This window comes from Bos indicus, chromosome 14 (genome assembly GCF_029378745.1).
Source record: "Bos indicus isolate NIAB-ARS_2022 breed Sahiwal x Tharparkar chromosome 14, NIAB-ARS_B.indTharparkar_mat_pri_1.0, whole genome shotgun sequence".
Lineage (NCBI taxonomy): Eukaryota > Metazoa > Chordata > Mammalia > Artiodactyla > Bovidae > Bos > Bos indicus.
Genome location: NC_091773.1, coordinates 723260 through 743520, shown reverse-complemented (window position 1 = coordinate 743520; position 20261 = coordinate 723260). Strand labels below are relative to the sequence as shown.

Genomic DNA, 20261 nt, shown 5'->3' with positions numbered 1-20261 from the left:
TGGACCCCGGGCCAGCCCCTCGCTCGGGCTCAGCATCTAACTTCCGGGGCGGGGCTTCCGGCGCTGGGGCCGGTCGGGAGAGCGCGTTCGACGAGTCTGGGAGGGTGAGTTGAGGCTCTCGCTCCGGCTCAACTGCGTCTTAGTTCTACTGTCGTAGCCCTGGGCGGAGGCGGCGCCCTCAGAGGGTGGCTGGACGGACGGCCGCCGGGCCTGGCAGCGCGCAGGTTCAGGACCCGGAGGCGCGGGACTTGGGCGCACCGGTCGGCACTCCCCGGCTCCCCGACGTAGGGCGGGGCGGTGCCCGCCGCGGTCACACCGCCTAGCCCCGACTCGGCTCCGACTGTCCCGCGGCTCGCAGAAGCCGCAGCGGTGTGCGGTGCCCTGTCCCGGAGTCCTTGTTCCATGTCCATAGGTGCGAGTGTGGTGGCGGCGGTCTCGGCCACTCAGACCCGAAGGTCATCCTCCCTCTTTTACTCATTCTGCCCTGGGCTTCGGCGCTTCCCGCTACTCTGTCTGCCCGCGGGGGTATGTGTATCCTGGTGTCGTGTCCCGGGTTTGCTTGGCCCCTCCTACCTCCCATTCCCCACCCCTGGCACCCCACTCAGTATCCCTGGTCTTGGCTCCCTGGTCCTCTCCTTACTCCGGTTTTGTGTTTTTCTGTCGTGATCCTGCATGCGAGTGTGTTCCCTTCAAGCCAGACCAGGTTTTCAGTTCCCAGAACCGAAGCATCTTTGGACCTAGGTGGGGAAAAGAAGAGCTGGCTGTGACCTTTGCCCTGTCCTGGAGGCGCCAGCCTTGGTCTGAATGGCAGCACCCCCGCTGGGCCGTCTGGTGTTGACCCACCTGCTCGTAGCCCTCTTTGGCATGGGCTCATGGGCTGCAGTCAATGGTATCTGGGTGGAGCTCCCTGTGGTGGTGAAGAACCTACCCGAGGGTGAGTGGGGGGGTGCGGGTTGGGGGGTGCCGAAGCTGCAGCTCCTTTCCTTCCCTGGGCGTCCTGCCTCTGACACAGCTGCCTCCTTTCTTTCCTTGCAGGTTGGAGTCTCCCCTCCTACCTCTGTGTGCTTGTGGCTCTGGGGAACCTGGGTCTCCTGGTGGTGACCATGTGGAAACGGCTGGCCCCGGGCAAGGGCGAGCGGGTCCCCATCCAGGTGGTGCAGGCACTGAGCGTGGTGGGCACGGCCCTGCTGGCCCCCTTGTGGCCGCAGGTGACCACAGTGGCGGGGCAGGAGCACTCTGTGGCCTTCCTGGCACTGGCCTTCGTGCTGGCGCTGGCCTGCTGTGCCTCTAACGTCACTTTCCTGCCTTTCCTGAGCCGCCTGCCACCTCCCTTCTTGCGGTCCTTCTTTCTGGGCCAAGGCCTCAGCGCTCTGCTACCCTGCGTGCTGGCTCTAGTGCAGGGTGTGGGCCGCCTCGAGTGCCCACCAACCCCCACCAATGGCACCCCTGGGCCCCCCCTCTACTTCCCAGAGCGTTTTCCTGCCAGCACCTTCTTTGGGATCTTGTCCACCCTATTGGTCATTTCAGCTGCCGCCTTTCAGGGTCTCCTGCTGCTGTTGCCACTGCCGCCGTCTGTACCCACGGGCGGCCCAGGGCCTGGCCTGCGGGTGGGAACCCTAGGAGCGGAGGAGGAGGAAGAGGAAGAGGCCTCGCCCCTGCAGGAACCCCCCAGCCCGGCGGCAGACGCCACCCCCAGCCCAGAACCTGTGGGCCCCAGGCTGCTCTCCACCCACGGTGCCTTCCTGCTGGGCCTGTTGGCCGTCACCAACGCTCTGACCAACGGCGTGCTGCCCGCTGTGCAGAGCTATTCCTGCTTGCCTTACGGGCGCCTCGCCTACCACTTGGCTGTGGTGCTGGGCAGTGCTGCCAACCCACTCGCCTGCTTTCTAGCCATGGGTGTTCTGTGCAGGTACACAGGGAGCCCAGGCCCCTCGGGATGGGATTTCGGGGTTAGGGCCTGGGCCAGGCACAGCCAGCTCTGAGTTTTGACTCGCCCTTGGCAGGTCCCTGGCAGGGCTGGGCGGTCTTTCTCTGCTGGGCATGTTCTTTGGGGCCTACCTGATGGCACTGGCAGTCCTGAGTCCCTGCCCACCCCTGGTGGGCACCTCTGCAGGGGTGGTCCTTGTGGTGAGTAATTGGGACAGGGCAACAAAAAGGGTGGCCATCAGGAGGGGTTTGCCTTAGAGCAGGGCGTCTCTGCTCAGCCTGCTACTATGTTCACCCTCCCAGGTGGTGTCGTGGATTCTGTGTCTGGGCGTGTTCTCGTACGTGAAGGTGGCTGCCAGCTCGCTCCTGCATGGTGGGGGCCAGCCGGCGTTGCTGGCCGCTGGCGTGGCCATCCAGGTGGGCTCCCTGCTCGGCGCCGTGGCCATGTTCCCTCCCACCAGCATCTACCAAGTGTTCCACAGCGGGAAGGACTGCGTGGACCCCTGTGGCCCCTAAGCCTAGTGTTGGGGGGGACTCTGCTCCCCCCACCTGTCTTCAGGGTGCCACAGAGACTGCCTGTCCACTGCCTGGAGAGGCCCACCTCACATGCGGCCTGCTCACGGACAGTTGCACACTCCACAGGCGAACCTGGCACTGCAGGCAGGTGGAGGACACAGCAGGCTCAGAGCCATGGCCCATCTGGAGACATGGACTTGGCCCAGGATTTGTGTGGGATTTGTACAATAAAGCATTTTTATTCCGTGAGTTGGAGTCAATCCCAGGAACAACTTTTACGGTGCAGATAGACTTCCTCTGATCTGGAGCCTTGGTCTGACCTATTCAGGAGGGGCTGCCGCTCCCTGGGGCAGTGTCTGGAGATCCCGGGTTCGTGGAACTTTGTCCTCTACACACAGAGAAGTGCCCAGAGGGACAGAGAAGGCCTGCTCCCGGGGCCTGGGGTCTGGGCCAAGGACCCACACAGGTTACAGCAGCCAGAGGCTTTGTGGTGGGCCAGGCCAGCCAGGCACAAGGGCCCGACCGCATGGGCTGCCTGCTGGTCGCTGGGTCTGTGGCCCAGGTGTGGCAGCATTTCCCTGCTGCTTTATGGAGGATCCTGGGGGGGATTTACACCAGGGGCTTGTTGCCAGGTCCCTGCATGGAAAGGGCTCTGTGAGCGGGACTCAGAAGACTGGGATGTGAGGGTCTAGCCAGTCTCGGGATCCTTCTGCCCAAGGATGTCACCCCCTCCCCCAAGCCACCTGTCCCATTTTTAGCTCCTGTGATCAAAGCTGCCAAGCCCCAAGCCATTGTTAGGTGGACGTGACAGCGGCTGCCTTCTCTCTGGGTTGCTGGCAGATGGCCTTGGCTTTGCACAACCCACACTCTGCCCCCGAGGCCCCAGGATGGCGGTTTGGGCCTCTGCTTCGTGGTGTCTGTAGGGAGCCAGGCTGTCCTGTACTTGCGGGCTCCCCCACTCAGGACTGGCGCAGCCTATAGAGAGCCCTGAGCTGGGAGGGGCTGGGAGGGGATTTGGATGGAGGCTGCTGTGGGGCTGGGCCTGGGCTTCCTCTGTCTCCTCTGTGCCTCCAGGGCAGGTGGGGAGCAGAGAGAGGCCTGTGGAGGACAGGCTCCCAGCGGGGCCCTGAGCTGTGGTCCAATGGGACCGGCCTGGTATGGAGACCCTGTTCTCACAGACCAGGCACCCGCTTCCACAGGGGGCCCTGAGGCCTAGGGTGTGGACTCAAGGCAGTGGTGCTTGCCTTGCCACCCAGCCCCTTCCGGATGCCCTTAACTTCAGAGGCTGGCTGTCCTTGACTCGGGAAGCACGTGGGCTTCTCAAGGCCCCGGCCTTGGCTGGACCAGCTGAGCAGGAGGAACTTCCCGGTGGGAGGGAAGGATTTCCAGGCCTTGACCCTCCAACAAGCATTCAGCTGGGCCACACTCCCATGGAGCTCAGACAGCCCAGCCCCGAAGACAGGCCCTAGTGGTGCTAACCAGCAGGCCACTTGACCTGACGGGACTGGGTAGGGGGCAGTAGCAGCTTGACTTGCCTCTTGCATTTGGGAAGCAAGGTGACGGGCAGCTGTGAGTTAGGGACACTGCTTTTGGTTGCAGCGAGCAGAGGCTGAGGGCATGAAATGGGTGATGTATCCTTCCCCGCACCCCCTGACACTGCCCTTGTCCCTCCCTTGCCCACCCTGGAATGGCTCCCAGTTCCTTCCTGCCCGCAGCCCCTCCCCCTCCACGTTGGGAGTCCAGGGAGCCTCTGCCTGCCTCTGTGTCTGCCAGATGTGCCAGGCTGCGTAGAACGTGCATGGTCTCCCGAAGAGGAGGGGGGCAGGGGAACCGGAGGGGGTTTGAGGAAGCAGCCGCCCTTTGAAGTTTCCAGGACATTCCGGCCAGCGTCCCCGAAGCAAACAAGTGGGGGCCCAGATGACAAGGGGAGGAAAGGCCACAGGGCCAAATCCTGGAGAGCCACTCGCTTGCTTGGCACACCCTTCCCACTCTCAGCCACCCAGGGATGAGGGCCAGAAGCGGGGCAGCCCACCAAGCCAGCCCTTCAGAGCAGAGTGTCCCCCAGGACTGCACCCAGGCATGATGCCTCCAGCTGGATGGCATGTGGCCAGTCACTCGGCCTCCCAGCCCTGCCCAAAGGGTGTCTCAGACTTTGAAGGAGACCCCAGACATTCTGTCCACTGCACTTTCCAGGGGTCTCGGAGGCAACTGTAGTTCTAGTGGGTTATTAATCACAGACCCCTCTGGCCCACACCCTGTGGCTGGGTGGGTAACCCAGCTGATCCAGCCATGGTGCCCACACCAATTGAAATGGGGGAGGAGAGGTGACCCTGTGGAGCAAATGAGGACCCAGTAGATTGGTATTAGGCGTGTCAGTTGTTCCAAGAGTTGTAAAAACTACCCAAACTACTCAGTGCACACCAGACGGTGAAGATACCACAGAGGGAACAGAGCAAGGGGTGGAGGGAGCCAGACCCTGACATCATCCTGCAGTTGCCTGGATCCAGCTGTACCTGAAGCTAAACCCCTTGGACTTACAAGTTATGTCAGCCCAAAATTTTGTGCTTATTTTAGTTGAGTTGTCTTCTATCTGTCACAGCTGCAAGAGTTGTGAGGTCCTCTCTCGTCTCTGAAGCATCTGGGACCATCCAGAAGTTTGCATGCCGAGCACTGGCTGACCTTTCCGTGCCTGGGGGAGGATCAGTCACCGTCCTGCAGACTCTCCCGTTGTACTCCCCATGTCAAGAGCCCTAGGCTCCCCCACCAGCTCCTGAGCAGGATGCTTCGCTGACCACTTCCACCCTAGAAAGGAGAGTTTCCTGGAGATTGGACCCTCTCAGAACACCTTGAGCCAGGCCGGGCAAGGAAGGAGGCAGGACCTTCTTCAGCTGGACTATCCAGACAAAGCCCTGGAGGGGGTTTCTGTTTTCATGTTTCCTCTCCTTTGCAAGTGTGGCAGGAGAACTGAGCTCGTTAGAAAGCAGATTGCAAAAGGGCCCCTACCTGACCCCTCACAGGCGTCCTGCTACCCATGTCCCCCTGCAAGTGCCCACCCCACCCCACATGGATTTAGGTCAGAGGGATGTGAAGAGATGCAGCGGCCAGGGTGCTCAGGCATCCAGAGGAGAAACAGACAGATCCCCAGATGAAGGTGTCTGCTCTCTGTCTCCATTCAACGTTGCACTGCGGGTCCTGGCAATGATGGTTACACAGGAAAAAGGGCATCCAGGTGGGAAAAAAAGTAAAACTATCCTCAGATGACAGGGTTCTATGTATAGAAAATCATAAGGAGTCCACAAAGAACTTGTTAGGACCGAAAACAAATACAACCAAAATTTGCAGAATACAACATCAATATACAGAAATCAGTTGTATCTTTATACATGTTCAGCCGAAGATCTGAAAGTGAAATTAAGGAACATTTTTTTACAGTAGCATCAAAAAAAATAAAGTACCTCGAAGTGAATTTAACAAAGGAAATGCTAAACTTGTACATGGAAAACTACAAAATGTTGACAACAATGAAAGACATGAGTAAATATTCATAGATCAGAAGACTTCTGTTGTTAACTTGGCAATACTGATCTACAGATTCAACTAATCCCTATCAAAATCCCATCTGGCTTTTTTTTGAAAAAAAAAAAAAAAAAAAAACCACAACTAATCCTAATATTCATAACAAAACAAAATGCAGGAGACACGGAATAGCCAAAACAATCCTTTTTGTGTGTGTGCCATGCCACATGGCTTGCAGGGTCTTAGTTCCCTGACCAGAGATTGAGCCTGGATCTTTGGCAGTAAAAGTGCTGAGTTTTAACCACTGGACCGCCAGGGAATTCCCCAAAACAATCTTTAAAAGAATATAGGTGGCTACAAAACTACAGTAATCAAGACAGACATATAGGTCAGTGAAACAGAACAGAGAGCCCAGAAATAAACCTGCACACTTACGATCAATTAATCTACAAGGAAAAGAGACAAGAATATTCAAAGGAGGTGGGGGGGGGGGGCTTCCTAGGTGGCAATAGTGGTAAAGAATCTGCCAGCCAATGCAGGAGAATATACAAAGGGGAAAAGGCAAACCTCTTCAGTACATGGTGTTGGGAAAACTGGACGCTGCAAATGTTAAGACTCAAACTGGAGTACTTTCCCATTCCAGATACAAAATAAACCAAAAATGGATTAAAGACTTAATGTAAGATCTGAAACCATTAGTCTCTTAGAAGAAAACATTGTCATCGGCCTCGGCAATTTTTTTGAATATGTCTCCTCAAGCAAGAGAAACAAAAGTAAAAATAAACAAATGGGACTACATCAACCTAAAAAGCGTTTGTACAGTAAAGGAAACTATCAACAAAATGAAAAAGCAGCCTACTGAATGGACAAAGATATTTGCAATGGTTATATCCAACAAGAGATTAATATCCAAAACATTCAAAGAACTCACATGATGCAACCTCAGTAAAACAAACAAAGCAGTTAAAAAATGGGCAGAAGACCAAAATAGACAAAAGAAGACATACATATGGAGAGCAGGCACATGAAAAGATGCTCAACATCATCAGTCACGAGAAAAATCAAAGCCACAATGAGATCTAACTTCACACTCACCAGAATGGTCATTATCAACAAGACAACAAATAAGTGTTGGAGAGGGTGTGTAGAAAAGTGAACCTTGTATGCTGTTGGTGGTTACGTAAACTGGTGCAGCCACTGTAGACAACAGTATGGAGTTTCCTCAAAAAGTTAAAAATAGAGTTACCATATGATCTATCAATTTCACTTCTGAGTATTTATCTCAAGAAAACAAGAACACTTGTTCTTAGAAAACATACATGAGCCCCTATGTTAATTGCAGCATTATTTACAATAGCCAAGATACAGAAATAATCTAATTGTCCATTGACAGATAAGTGGATAAAGAAGATGTGCCACATGTATTATATATATATACACACAATGGAGTATTAGCCACAGAACCCTGTCCTTGGGCTTCCCTGGTAGCAGAGTGGTAAAGAACCTGCCTACTGATGCAGGAGACACAAGAGACGCAGGTTTGATCCCTGGGTTGGGAAGATCCTCTGGAGTAGGAGATGCCAACCCACTCCAGTATTCTTTTTTTTTTTTTCCCACTCCAGTATTTTTTCATGGAAAATCCCATGGATAGAGGAGCTTGGTGGGCTACAATCCATGGGGTCACAGGAGTAGGGCACAGCTGAGCAACTGAGCACAATTAGCCATAGAACAGAATGGAATCTTGCCATTTCGACAACATGGATGGACTGAGAGGGTATTTTGCTGAGTGGAGTAAGACAGTGAAAGACAAATACTGTATGATTTCACTTATAAGTGGAATAAAAAGCATAACAAGTGAACAAACATATGAAAACAGAAACAGACTCATAGATGCAGAGACCAAACAGGTAGTTGCCAGAGGGGAGAGGTATGTGAGATGAGTGAGATAGGTGAGGGAGATTAATAAGAGGTACAAGCTTCCAGTTACAAAATAAGTGAGTCATCAGGTATGAAATGTACAGGAGGGAATATAGTCAATAATATAGTAGTAACTTTGTGCAGTGACAGATGGTAACTAGACTTACCCTGGGGATCATTTTGTAATGTACAGAAATATTGAATCACTACATTGTTCACCTGGAACTACTGGTGGTGTAGGTCAACTATGCATCGAGAATAAATTCATAGAAAAGGAGGTCTGATTTGTGGTTACCAGAAGCAAGGGGTGGGGGAGGCAGAACTGAATAAAGGTAGAAGGGGCAAATTTCCGGTTGTAAGGCAAGTACTAGGGGGACTTCCCTGGCCGTCCAGCGGTCAGGGCGCCTTGCTTCACTGCAGGGGGTATGGGTTCGATCCTGAATTAAGAGCTTGCATGCCCAGCGGCAGGCTTCCCAGGTGGTGCTACTGGTTAAGAACTCTCCTGCCAATGCAGGAGATCTAAGAGACATGGGTTTGATCCCTGGGTCAGGAGGATCCCCTGGAGAAGGGCATGGTAACCCACTCCAGCATTCTTGCCTGGAGAATCCCATCAACAGAGGAACTTGGTGGGCTACAGTCTATAGGGTCACAAAGAGTTGGACACAAGTGAAGTGACTTAACATGCATGCATGCCGAGTGGCACAGCCAAAAAAAGGTAAGTATTAATATTAGGGATGTAATATACAGCATGATTAATTAACTGCTGAATGTTACATATGAAAGTTTGTCAGAGTAAATCCTAAGAGATCTCAACATAAGGAAAAAAATTGTTTACCTTTTATGTTTATACAAGATGATGTTCAGTGAGTGTATTGTAGTGACCATTTTATGATGTATGTGAGTCTAATCATGCTGCACACCTTAAACTTACACAGTGCAGCATCAGTTACATCTCAATAAAACTGGAAGAAAAAAACATTTTATTTCAAAAGCATATATATATGTGTGTGTGTATGTATGTATATACATATGGGCTTCCCCGGTGGCTCAGATAGTAAAGAATATGCCTGCAATGTAGGAGACTGGGGCTCGATCCCTTGGTCGGGATTTACAAGATAATGTAGAAATACGTAGTCATATATTTCATATAATATACATACACGCAATAACATTTTAAAAGCACTAAAAAAAAGAATAAAGTTTCAGGAATCTCTCACACTTCCCAATTACAAAACTTACTACAAAGTTATACTAGCAGAGCCTTCCCTGATGGTCCAGTGGTTAACACTGTGCTTCCAAGCAAGGGGCGCCGGTTCAATCCCTGGCTGGGGAACTAAGATCCCACATGCCACAGGGCAATGGAAACCCTCCGGCTGCAATGAAGACCCGAATCAGCCAAAAAATGGAATCAATCTGTAAATAACACTTGCTTCTCACCAACTTGCATCCCTGATTCTCACACTGAGACTTTTACTGAGTCTTACTCTTCACAGCAGCATAGATATATATGCACAAGTTCAGTTAGAGTCTATCTTTCTTTTTACCAAGACAGAATTGGAGAAATTTGCTGTGTGCAAGAGGCCTTGTAAATGGCCACACCAAGAGGGTGGCTCATTAACAGGAGTGAGTCACTTCTAGGGAACATGGGTCGACCTCCTGGAGCGAATGCCTACAGAACACTACCAGGGTTTCGCACTCCATGCCTTATAGGCAGTCAGGAAGGCCTCTTTCTAGCAGGCTCACAAACAGAAATTCGCTCATAAAATATACATTATGTTTCTCACCTGGGATAACAAATAATGGAGGCCTTTGAAAGTCCAATCTGAGAGTTTTTATAATAACTTCTAGCAAAGCAAACTTAAGGTGGCCTGCGTGGTATCTTAGCATCCTTAACTTGTGAGCCAGGACCTCATTTTGCAGCAAGAAAAGCGAGGCTTGAGCAGTTAGTCACCCTAATCCATCGCTTGCAAGTGCTGGGCTGAAACGGCTGCCCCTTCCCCGCCCTGGGTTCAACTCCAGCTGCCGGCGCTGAGCCCCTAGTGGGGTCTCTTCTCCCTCCCGGCTTCCGCCTTTGCTGTGAACTCCTGGGGCAACAGGTGACCTGACCTCCCCAAACCTCAGCTTCCACTGGGGGTGGGAAAAAACCCTAGCAGCAGCAGGGTCTGGGGTCGACAGAGGAGGAGATGGTTGATGGCATCACCAACTCGATGGACGTGAGTTTGAGCAAGCTCTGGGAGTTGGAGATAGACAAGGAAGCTTGGCGTGCTGCAGTCCATGTGGTCGCAAAGACGGACACGACTGAGCGACGGAACTGAACTGAGCGGTTTCAGACCGCGTGCCTTGACCGAGCGCCGGTACTGGCCCTAAACCTAGTGGGCCGGGAGCCGCCAGGGGGCGCTGCTCCACCGCGGCGGCGGGACTACTCGGGGCGTGGCCTCCAGTCCCGCCCGCCCATCGGACGGCGCGCGCGTGCGCACTGTGCCCCTCCCGCAGTGCCTGCTGGGCCGGCGGAGGGTGTGCGGCGTGTGGCGAGCGGGAGCTGAGCGGCGGACCGAAAATGTGGAGACCTGTGAGACCCCGAGCGCTCGCGCCCCTGCCGCGGCCCGGGTCGCCCAGCCGGGACCCGCAGGGCCCAAGACTCGCCCCCCAGGGATCCTCCCGGCTGGCTGGAGCCCGTCACAGCCGTCAGGCAGCCTGTCCTCGGGTCCCCGCTTCAGCCCCCAGGCCCTGTGAGGGAGACATCGGGCCTTCCCCGCCGCACGCCGCAGCTCCGCTTTTCCGAGGCTACTTCTTGGTGCGGGAGTCTTGTCTCAGAGGCGACTCTCCAAAGCCTCCTTCCCCGCGAGGGACGACCCTCGTCCCTTACGGACGTTCCTCCCCAGGGAGACGCCCTTTCCCGAGGCGGCTGCCTGGCGCCTGGCGCCTCCGCCTGCCCCGTGTCTGCCTCAGACCCCTCGCCGCTGCAGGCTCTGCCCGAACGAATCGCAGAGCGGACCCCCCCGCCCTTTCTTCACCTGATCCCTTGGGCACCCTTTTCTCCTTGTCACCAGCCCAGCCCGGGTCATCCCGGGCTGACTGCTGCCCCCCGCCTCTGGGGAGACAGGACTTGCGGGGGCGGCAGGTGGGCTGACAGCTGCTGCGGCCCGGCTGTGCCTCGGGGTCACCCCGCCTCTCAGGCCTTCCTAGGTTTCTGCCTGGCCCTGGGCTGCCCGCCTAACTCAGCTTCTTTTGGTCCCGAACATGGCACCTGCCTTTCCAGTCTGCGCCCCGTGGGACCTCCCGGTTTATTGCATCTCTGCCGTTTGAATTGGCACCTTTCAAGCAGGGTGTCATAGTCGTTGACCCAGGTCTTAGCCACTCCCTCTCCGAAAACCTAGCCCCTTGGTTTAGAGGTGAGGAGACTGAGTGGGGCTCATCACCATTTTCAACATGGAATTTTCTGTAGACCTCATAGTTTTCTAATAAGCCTAGCCTTGTGGGCTTAGGTGTCAATACAAATGAATGTCCATTGGCTCTGTGGCTTGTAGAGCATCTCCATTACACAGGGGTGTTTTGTGGGTGAGATGATGAAGCAGCGTTAGTCTGAGAGTCAGGCAGAGACAGTGAGTTGGTCTTTTCTAGTTTATAAAGCGGCTTCACTCCTTCAGGTCACTCCGTCCTCTAGGCAGCCCTCGGGAGTGGGCAGGCGGGCTTTGGCCCTTGAGCAGGAGATGCTCATGACCAGTAAATAGAGCAGGGCCCAGTAGGCTTCTGAGTCCTGACTGGTGCTGAGAGGGTCAGAGACCCGAGAAAAGCAAAGGACATGGTGTTCAAGGTCATCTCCACTCCCTTTCCCGGGCCCAGACACCCAGCCTCTCTTCCTGACCTTAAGAGCAGTTCGGGCTCAGAGCTTGCTTACTCTCCTGCTGTGTGCGCAGGGCTGTTGACCTGCCCTTACAGTGCCCAGATTCTTGTCACCTCTTTGTAGTTTCAGGTCTCGTGAGATTCAGCAGATGCTTCTTCTGGGGTCCGGCTTATCTGCAGTGACTTTTCAAATCTGCTGTGTCTAATCTACAGGGTGTTAGGAAATCCAACAGCTCAGCTTGTACCTAAAGCATGAGGGCAGGTGCTCGTGGCTCGGTGTTGATGTGCACACGGAGTTTGTGAGCTCTGTAGTGTCTGTCTGAGTGACACTGCTGGATAGATTGTTAGCTGAGTTCCGGATGAGCATGGTGCACCTGGGCTGAGAAAAGGGCCCTCTCATCTTGTCCCAAAGCGGGAGGCTTCGGGAGTGAGAGGACCGCCCCAGGAAGGCTGTGTGTGTGTTCATGCTGCTGAGGAGGCGCCCTCTCTGTACCTGTTTGCTGCCGCTCTGGGTGTGGTGCGGGTTACATGTGATGCGTGGATATTGCCCTGGACTGGCTCCTGGGAGTTCTGGCTGCTGGCTCTGCCGCATTTATAGCTCTGTGACCCTCGGGTGTCTCCTGGGTGGTGGGGATATTTGGGGAGTCCCCGGCATCCAGCTGGCATGAGCCAGCAGGGCCCCGTGAGGGCTCTGGTGTCGTCAGCAGAGGCCTCATTCTCCCGGGGAGCTGCTGCTGTCTCTCTCCTGACTGCGGCCTTCGACCTGTTGCTCAGCACATGGCCTGGGCCATGTGGGGTTCTGCATTTATCTGAGGTCAGCAAGTGTTTATGATAAAGAATTTCTGCTGTACCTTTGAGATGATTAAGAAAGAGATGGCCCTGCCCAGCCTGGTGGGGAGAAGCCTGCAGGCTAACCTGTGCTCCTGTGATAAGGACAGTGGAGTGGGGTAGGGGAACAAAGAGCCCTGGTGAATGGGGGCGGGCTTCAGGCACAACAGCGGCCTGGAGAGCAGGCCTGGGCCAGGCTCCTCGTGGCTGTGCAGGGTCTGCCAGAGGGATGTTCGTCTCGGGCGATTGAGTGAGGGGTCAGGGCTGGGAATGAGGCAGTGTGGCCAGAGCGCCTGCTGTGGTGCTGATTCCTCAGAAAACGACAAAAAGCTGCTCTGGGGGCTGTGGTCAGGGGCCATTACTTTTCTGGCCGTGCCCCCTTGGCATTGGCCAGGTGTCCGGAGGCTGTGGACGCTGGTCTTCAGCTTCCCTTCCAGAGCCCCAGCCAGTGGTGGACAGTGGTCAGGAGGCTGTGGGAGCAGCCAGGGCCCTGAGCTTTAGAGTCAGTGATTCAGGTTTGGCCTTCTGTGAAAAGAACTGTGTTTAGTAAGAACGTGATACGTAAACTTACTTGTTAGGTGATTTGCCTTTTTCTCACTGGACTCTCCTACTAATGACTCCAGGGACAGTGTGCTCCGCCTGGTGGCTGGTTTGGGGATGGGAAGGGTATGGGCTGGGGAAGTGGTTCGATTTCCCAGCCTCTGGCTTCTCTGCTGTGCTGTGGGCCTCGTGAGGAAATAAGCCCCGCCTCAGAAATGCGTGCATTTTATTGAGCACCTGTTAGGTGCCAGGCCCTGAGCAAGGCGCTTTATTTCTGCCATCTTCCACCTTTCTAGCTTGGCAGGGCACAGCAGGGAGCCGCCCCGCAGGCACAGAGTGCGGTCAGTGAGGCGGCTGGGCAGGCCTGCGGCTCAGTGCAGGGCTTGGCCCGCGGGCACTCTGCCCCGCTCTGCAGCCCCTGTCGGCCCGGGGCGCCGTTCCCCTGGAGGAGCACCGACTGGGGCTGCGCCTGCTTCTCCTCTGGCAGTGTCCTCGCCATGTGCCCCGCCGCATCTCCCTGATGGACTCTGGGCCTTGCCCAGGTGGAGGCCTTGATGGCAGTGCCCTCTCAGGGCACCGTCCTCGCTCGCAGTCTCCTGCTGCCCCTGAAACACACCCGGAGCACGTGTGCGGGGTCCCTGGCGGAGGAGATGTGGCCCTGGGCTCAGCCGTGGTCTTGGAGCTGCTGTGCCTGCCCTTTGGTGTGGCAGCCCCTTCAGGCCTCACCTCAGCCTTGGCGCCGGCAGCCTTGGATCTGCAGGTCGTTGGCATTCTGGCTAGAATAACTTGTGGATCTGTCCTTTCCTTGCCTCTGAATGGGAACATTTCAGGGTAATCGTTACCTGTCAGCTTTGGCCGTTTTCCTTCGCTGTCTCGTGTGCGTCCCCACCGGGACTTGGCAGCGGCCCATCCGCTCCAGAGCTGAGGATTTCTTTATCAGCGTGTGTAATCTGCTCCACACTTTCTACCTGTTGATCCCTGACTCATGATGGTGCGGAAGTGATGCACAGTCAGTAGAAAGTACTTCCAGCTTTGAGTTTGGCCCTTTTCTGGACCGGTGGCGGGAAGCGGATGCTCTCTTTGATGTTGGGCAGCGGCCGCAGCAGCTCCCCGTCAGCCTGCAATCTCCAGGGCACACTCGGGTGCCCTGACCGTGTCCTGTATTCACCGTCGGCGCGGTGTGCAGTCAGTTACAGAACTGGTCCCCGCTTCAGTGTGAAACAGGCTTTGTGCTAGATGGTTTTGCCCACTTGTGAGTGTTCTGAGCAGGTTTCAGGAAGACCAGGCTAAACTTTGGTAGGTTCAGTGTATTAAATGCATTTTCGACTTTTGACATTTCTCAACTTACAATGGGTTTAACCCTAACCCCATCGTAAATCAAAGAAGATCTGTAGTCTGTTTTCTCAGCTTAGTTCAACCCAGCAAATAAGTGCTTGTTTGTGTTAGGTGGGGTGGCCTGCGGAGCTGGGAGGGCAGGGTTGCTGGGAGGAGGGTGCCCAAGGGAGCACTGGGGACCAGCGGGCAGTTTCTTGCAGCGAGGAGCACCTGGAAGGGCCTGCCCTCTCCTTGACCACAGGCTGGCCTTGGCGGTGCTTCACCTGCCCCCACACTGGGCACTGCCCAAGGGCTTTCCAGATGTCAGTTCACTCACCCGCGCTGCAGCAGTGCAGTGGTCCCACCCCGCAGACAGGGAAACTGAGGCACAGAGGAAGGAACTTACCTAAATGGCATGGCTGGCAAGTGCTTCAGCCCAGATTCCAGCCCCAGCTGTGTGGCCCCAGGGTCCGCCCTGAGCCGCGGCCTCGGCTCAGCCTGAGGCTCTGGGGAGCCCAGCCAGTGGCTGGTGGTGAGCGGTCCCCTCAATGCCGGGAGCGCCTCCGCCCCGGGTCGTGACCGCTCAGCGTCTCCGGGCAGTGCCAGGTGTGCCTGGACCCACCGCCTCCCGGAGAGTGCGGCAGACGCGCTACCCCTGTGACTGTGAAAACGGTCAAGTGTAGGGTCCCCGAGAGTTACTTACCCAGGTGCTTCCACCTAGGTCTACCCAGTGTTAGCATCTGGCTCCAGCTGATTGTGTCCGTTTGAAACCATACGTATTTTGAAAGTAAGACACAGACTTCTTGACGCATAATCTCGACACTTCATCGTGCACCCCTAAAGGAGGAGGGTATCCTCTGATGTGACCATCAGAACCATCTCACCTCAAAATCCTGACTGTGGCTCTCTGCTGACTGTGGTCCCACAAGTGTTTCATAGGTGTTTTCTTTCAGAGATTCAGTTAGGATTCATGCTTTGCATTTGGTGCAAGTCCTCCCAGGTTTTTTCTTGTGACTCTTTTTTAAAATTCTAATGAAAACTAGGCAACATGTACAACAAGGAGAGAGAATTGATAAGTGCTTGTACCAGGTACCAGTAGTTGTCAACGCGTGGATCTGAACAGGTTTCGGAGAGGCCAGACTGCTGTGTAAAGAGTACCCCATGCTCAAGAATCCTCTGGGTCACAGATAATGAACCAGAAGCCCCAGGGCTGCTGGCTGCCGTCATTTCTTTTTCCGTGGGTTTGTGGTCTCTCTGAGAAGACTGAGCCGCATCAGACTGCTCCCTGGCCGGAGGCGCAGGTGGCTGGTATGAGGGGAATGGCAGCCTCTCGACTCAGGCACCGGCCTCGGCCCTCGTGCTGGCTCCTCATGCCGTCTCCCTGATCGCCCCAGAGGCCCAGCTCTGCCTCGGGCTGCAGCCGGTCTTGCTGGGCATCTGGCCCTGCCTGCTCCTACGGCCTCCCTGCATGAATCCCCTGGGGTCCCTTGGGACACCCCACCTGGCTGAGGCTCCAGTGTTCCAGGACCAGGCCTTGCGGCTGGGCCAGCGCAGCACACGGGGGCATGCACCTCCTGCTGCAGGACGATGGTGGTGAGAGGGCTTGAGGGGGCCTGCGGCCAGCATGTCTCCACCGGACACGCGCAGAGGGCTCTGCTGGGGAGGAGACGGGCTCGTGTTGTCAGCGGGCTGGGGGTGGGGGATAGGAAAGGGTGGGCACCGTCTGTGGCGGCTGGCCCTTGCTGCCCGTCTGCCCGAGGCTGCCTCTGTGGCCCCTGCGGGGTTTTCCTCGAGGATCTGCACTCACTGCGGGGGCCTTGGGGAGCAGCGCTCTCTGTCAGCCCTGGTCTCCTCTGAGGACAGTGGGTCATTGACTTTTCCTTTGACTTCTGTGTTGTTTTGTATCCTTGAAATCGTCTCCAGGGCTGTGTGCTTTGGCCAGAAAGTGATTGGAAAGTCAGTTCCTTGTTTGGCTCAGATTTCATAATAATAACGTTAACATCTGTGCTGTGGGCTATGATTTAGTTTGCGAAATCTTTTTTTGTCCCCGAAACTGAGACTGTTTACAGTTTGGGGAACCTGAGGCTGAGAGCCCTTCAGGTCTTACTCCAGTAAGATCGGGAGACTAAGGCTGACCGTGGCGTGCCGTGGTTTCTTCCGTGCCCCTCAGCCAGGGCAGCTCGTGGGGCCTTGCTTCTCTGCCTGCCCCTGGCTGTGCCCCCCCTGCCTCCCACCCCAGGTCTCACCATGGGGCTCAGAGACACAAGTTCTTGTGTCTGTTTACTTGCCCAGTGCCAGTCCCCGAGGCCCTGCCTCCTTTCTGATCCTGACCCTTCCCTGGGAAGCTGCTGGTCTCAGAGGGGAAACAGGCGGTGAGGGCGCCAGGACTCTGCCGGGAGCTGGGGGCAGGGCCAGTGGGGGGCGGCCTCCTGGTGCAGACGCGGCCTTGCTTCCCTCGTGTGACACTGCCCTTGCCCGCGCTCTGAACCTGGAGCTGTTGCTGCTCCCGAGTCAGACGCGGGCCCAGGAAGCACTGACGCTCCGCAGTGATGGGTCGTGGGGGGCAAGGGGGATTCCTGCCGCCAGCCCTGTGCCCTCTGCTCTTTGCAGGCACAGCTCTGCCACTTCCACTCGGCCCTGCTGCAGGGCAGGCCCAAGCCCTGGCCGTCCCCTGCCACCTTCTTCAGGAGGAACCTCGCAGCCCCACCAGCAAGGTGGGGAGCTCGCCACAGGCACCCTCTGGCACATGCCCCTCATCATACAGGGTGCCCTCCATTGGGGGGCGTAAGGCTGGACCTTCTCTGCGCACCCTTCCCACGACGGGCTGTGCCGGCCCCCCACCGCCAGGGCCCTGGTCTGGGACCTGGTGGGGGCTGTGGGCTGAGAGTGGTGGGGGGGCACGCCTGTTGGAGACCAGGGGGCAGCGAGGGTGGGGGCGGGAGGATCCAAGGCCTGGTGGACAGTGGGCAGGATGGAGCCCATGTGGGGTCTGGGCGTCTGGGGGGCTCAGTGGGGTGACCTGGACCCGCAGGTCAAGCGCCCGAAGTCAGTGCCGCCTGCCGAGGTCCTAGTGCCGCTGCAGCGCCTGTGGCCTTAGCCAGGGCGGAGCCGCCCGGGTGACTGGGCCGTGCGCCCGTGTCTGTGCAGGCCCCTGAGGCCCCAGCCCCTGTGGAGGAAGGCGCTGTCGGCCGCGGCCCTGGGGGCGCCCCTGCTGCTCGGGGTGCGATACCTGACGGCGGGAGCCCAGGAGAGGAGGCGGATGCGGCTGGTGGTGGACGGCATTGGGCGCTTCAGCAGGTAGGGCAGGCGCGGCCACGTTGGGGGCTGGGGCTGCAGGTTTCTGCTGGGCGCTCTGATGCTGCCTCCCTGGGGCGCTGTTCTGCCCCGGGGCGACTGAGCACTGCAGGACCGAGCTGTCTGCACAGGGTGTGGCCCCCACAGACCCATCTCTGGCCGCTGCCTTGTCTCCCTTCTGGCCACCCCTGCTTTCCCAGGGATAGCTCGGGGTCGCGGGGGCTTCCTCCTTGCCTCCACTAGCAGGTGCCTGGACCAGCACCATGCCCTGCTGGTCACTGGAGCCTGGGGCTCCTTAAGCTGAAGGCTGCCTCACGCTCCTGCATCTCCTAGGCAGGATTCTGGGGGTAGTGTGGGCGGTCTTCCTTCTGAGAAGCCTGGGCAGGCGTCCTGCTCCAGCCAGGTCCGAGCCTGCTGCCCACAGAGGCCTGAGAGCCAGCTTCCGTAGTGGGAGACCTCAGCCCACCCCACCCTACCGAGGGGCCGGGAGGCGATGGCCCGAGGCGGCTCCTGCGCGGCCTTGCGTGCGGAGGCCACAGTGGCTGTCCTGCTGTGCCAGCTCTGAGCCCCCAGCCCTTGGGCAGCCCGGGTCCAGGCCTGGTGGAGGATCAGGATGCCTAGGACAGGGCCGTTTGGCTGCCTCTTTGTTGAGATTTACCCCAGCGGCAGCTGCGGGTGGGCAGACAGACAAGCACCTCACCTCCACCCTCCTGAGGGTCTGCCTGAACTCCTGGCTGCCCTCCTGGGCAGGTTCCAGGCAGCGGACTCTGTGTCCTACAGGGTTTCCCAGGCTCCACAGCCCGCGGCCTCAGCGGGTCCGGGCCGTTTCCCCTTCCAGCTCGCATGGGCTGCTGTCCCCCGTGTTAGCTGCAGGCTCGGCGCGCCCACCCGCTCCTCTTCCTTCAGGGGGCTTTCACAGCCAGTTTTCAGAAGCCGAGCTGGGACTGAGTGAAGGAGCGCTAGAGAGGTTACCTTCCCCACCAGCTGTGTGGCCTCCTCAGCTCTCAGCCCTGACAGTTGCCAGAACGGGTGGGCCTGGCCGAGCCCTGGTGGGTGCAGGGCAGCCACGGGGCCCCTGGAGACCCGGGAGCCTGCAGTGTGCTGGCAGGAGCCCAGGAAGTCGGGCCTGGCTCGCCCAAGGGTGGCGGCTGGTCCTGCTGTGGCGGGGGGGCTGGGACGCAGCGCACGCGCCAGGCCTGCTCACGGGGCCGGGGTGCTTAAGGGTGGTTTCTGATCCCACCTCTTACTTAATTTTAACTTTACAAACCCTGTGGGGTTTTGTTTTTGTTTTTTTTGGACACAATTTTAAATGTCCAAAGAAGTTGGACTAATAATACAACTTTTTTCTTTTTGAAACATTGACAAGTATGTTGTCAACATGCTCCATTATTCCTGAAATCTTGAGAATTTCCTAAACAAGGATGTTCTCCTCCACAGCCACGATCAGGGAGCTGACAAACACATTGTGACCCTCTAACGCTCAGACCCCGTCCTGTGTCACCAGGCCCTCCAGTAACAGCCATTTCCACATGAGGTCTGGGCCCGTGTCTAGCCTCCTTCAGCCTGGAACAGCTCTCAGAGTCTCCTCGGCTCTCGTGGCTAAACTCAGGCTCAGGACACGGTCCCCAGACCCCCCTTGCCCAGGGCGTCTGACAGCAGCTGTGAGTCCCAGCATCCCCAAGGTTCCCTCCCCTCAGACCACGGGCTACACACGGGGCGGTCCCCACCCTCCCTCAGTTTTGATAGTTTCCTAGGATGGCTCAGGAAACACCATGTTGGTTTTGGTGTTTTTACTACAAGAAGGTGAAGTTAGACTCAGCACGAGAACGGGGTGCCCAGGAGGGGTCTGGGCGGCCCCGCCTCAGAGCTCCCACACCCCTGGCCTCTGACTGTGGTGTCCAGAATCTCTGCTGGGGCTGTACTCCGTAGGCCTGACTGAGCGAAGACCCCCAACTCTAATGCCGTGGTTGTCCTTTCTGGCCGCCATCAGCTGCCTCGCTCGGGAGACCTCTAGGTTTACAGGAGCAGGCTTACATTAATTCTGCATCGTATGATGACTTTGACATGTCTGCGGGCCGATAGGCCTTATGACACCATCAGGTCAGCACCCTGGCCCTGTGCCATATACAAGGTCCGAGGTGCTGCCTGCTCCGTAGAGCGAGCTCCGTGGAGGACATCCCTGCCCCTTCTGAGGCTGCCCCTGAGGCCCAGTGTTCACTGTCTAACCTTTCCAAGAAAAGCTTTGCCGAGCCCCGACGTGTGTACTTCTGATGTGTGCTCGTGGTTTGTCCCACGTTTGGCCTTCGGCTTCCCTCATACTTTGACGCCGGTGCCCTGCCCTCTCCTGTTGCTGCTGGTTTAGCGCCTTCCCTTCCGGTGCTTGTCCGGTGAGCTCGTCCTCCTGGCTCAGCCGTCATATCCACCCCCAAGGGCTGTTCTGCCGTCAGGGAACCCTGTCCTCCTGTGTGTCTCCCCCAACCCTGCTCGCATCAGCCTCTACCGGACACATGGCGTCACTGCCGGCTTGTTGCTGCAACTCTTGAGGGTTGTTTTGTAGGAGCTCCTGC

General features: G+C 56.9%; 2 protein-coding genes across 16 annotated transcripts in view; both read left to right on the top strand.

The window, feature by feature from the left end:
* Positions 1–41: 41 nt before the first annotated feature.
* Positions 42–2747, top strand: SLC52A2 (solute carrier family 52 member 2). 12 transcript variants are annotated; one of them, XM_070802252.1, is made up of 6 exons: positions 42–525; positions 742–934; positions 1036–1909; positions 2004–2127; positions 2205–2343; positions 2569–2747. In XM_070802252.1, exons 2-6 carry the CDS (start codon positions 805–807, stop codon positions 2730–2732), a joined length of 1431 nt encoding a protein of 476 aa, XP_070658353.1. In that variant the 5' UTR covers positions 42–525; positions 742–804; the 3' UTR covers positions 2733–2747. The 12 variants fall into 12 exon arrangements, with proteins under 12 accessions (XP_070658353.1, XP_070658350.1, XP_070658348.1 ...); XM_070802247.1 differs by having other exon boundaries at positions 43–104; positions 413–525; positions 2205–2747; XM_070802253.1 differs by having other exon boundaries at positions 44–525; positions 1036–1151; positions 1542–1909; positions 2205–2747.
* Positions 2748–10364: 7617 nt separating this feature from the next.
* ADCK5 (aarF domain containing kinase 5) overlaps positions 10365–20261 on the top strand; it is a 13608-nt gene continuing 3711 nt past the window's right edge. For 3 of the 4 annotated variants that reach the window (XM_019973600.2, XM_019973601.2, XM_019973599.2), the window contains exons 1-3: positions 10365–10444; positions 17011–17114; positions 17548–17697. In XM_019973600.2, the coding sequence (XP_019829159.1) occupies positions 10433–10444; positions 17011–17114; positions 17548–17697 (266 nt within the window). In that variant the 5' untranslated portion in view covers positions 10365–10432. Of the gene's footprint in view, positions 10445–10675; positions 15994–17010; positions 17115–17547; positions 17698–20261 lie in introns of those variants that run through there. The other variant, XM_070802244.1, reaches the window with a different exon arrangement.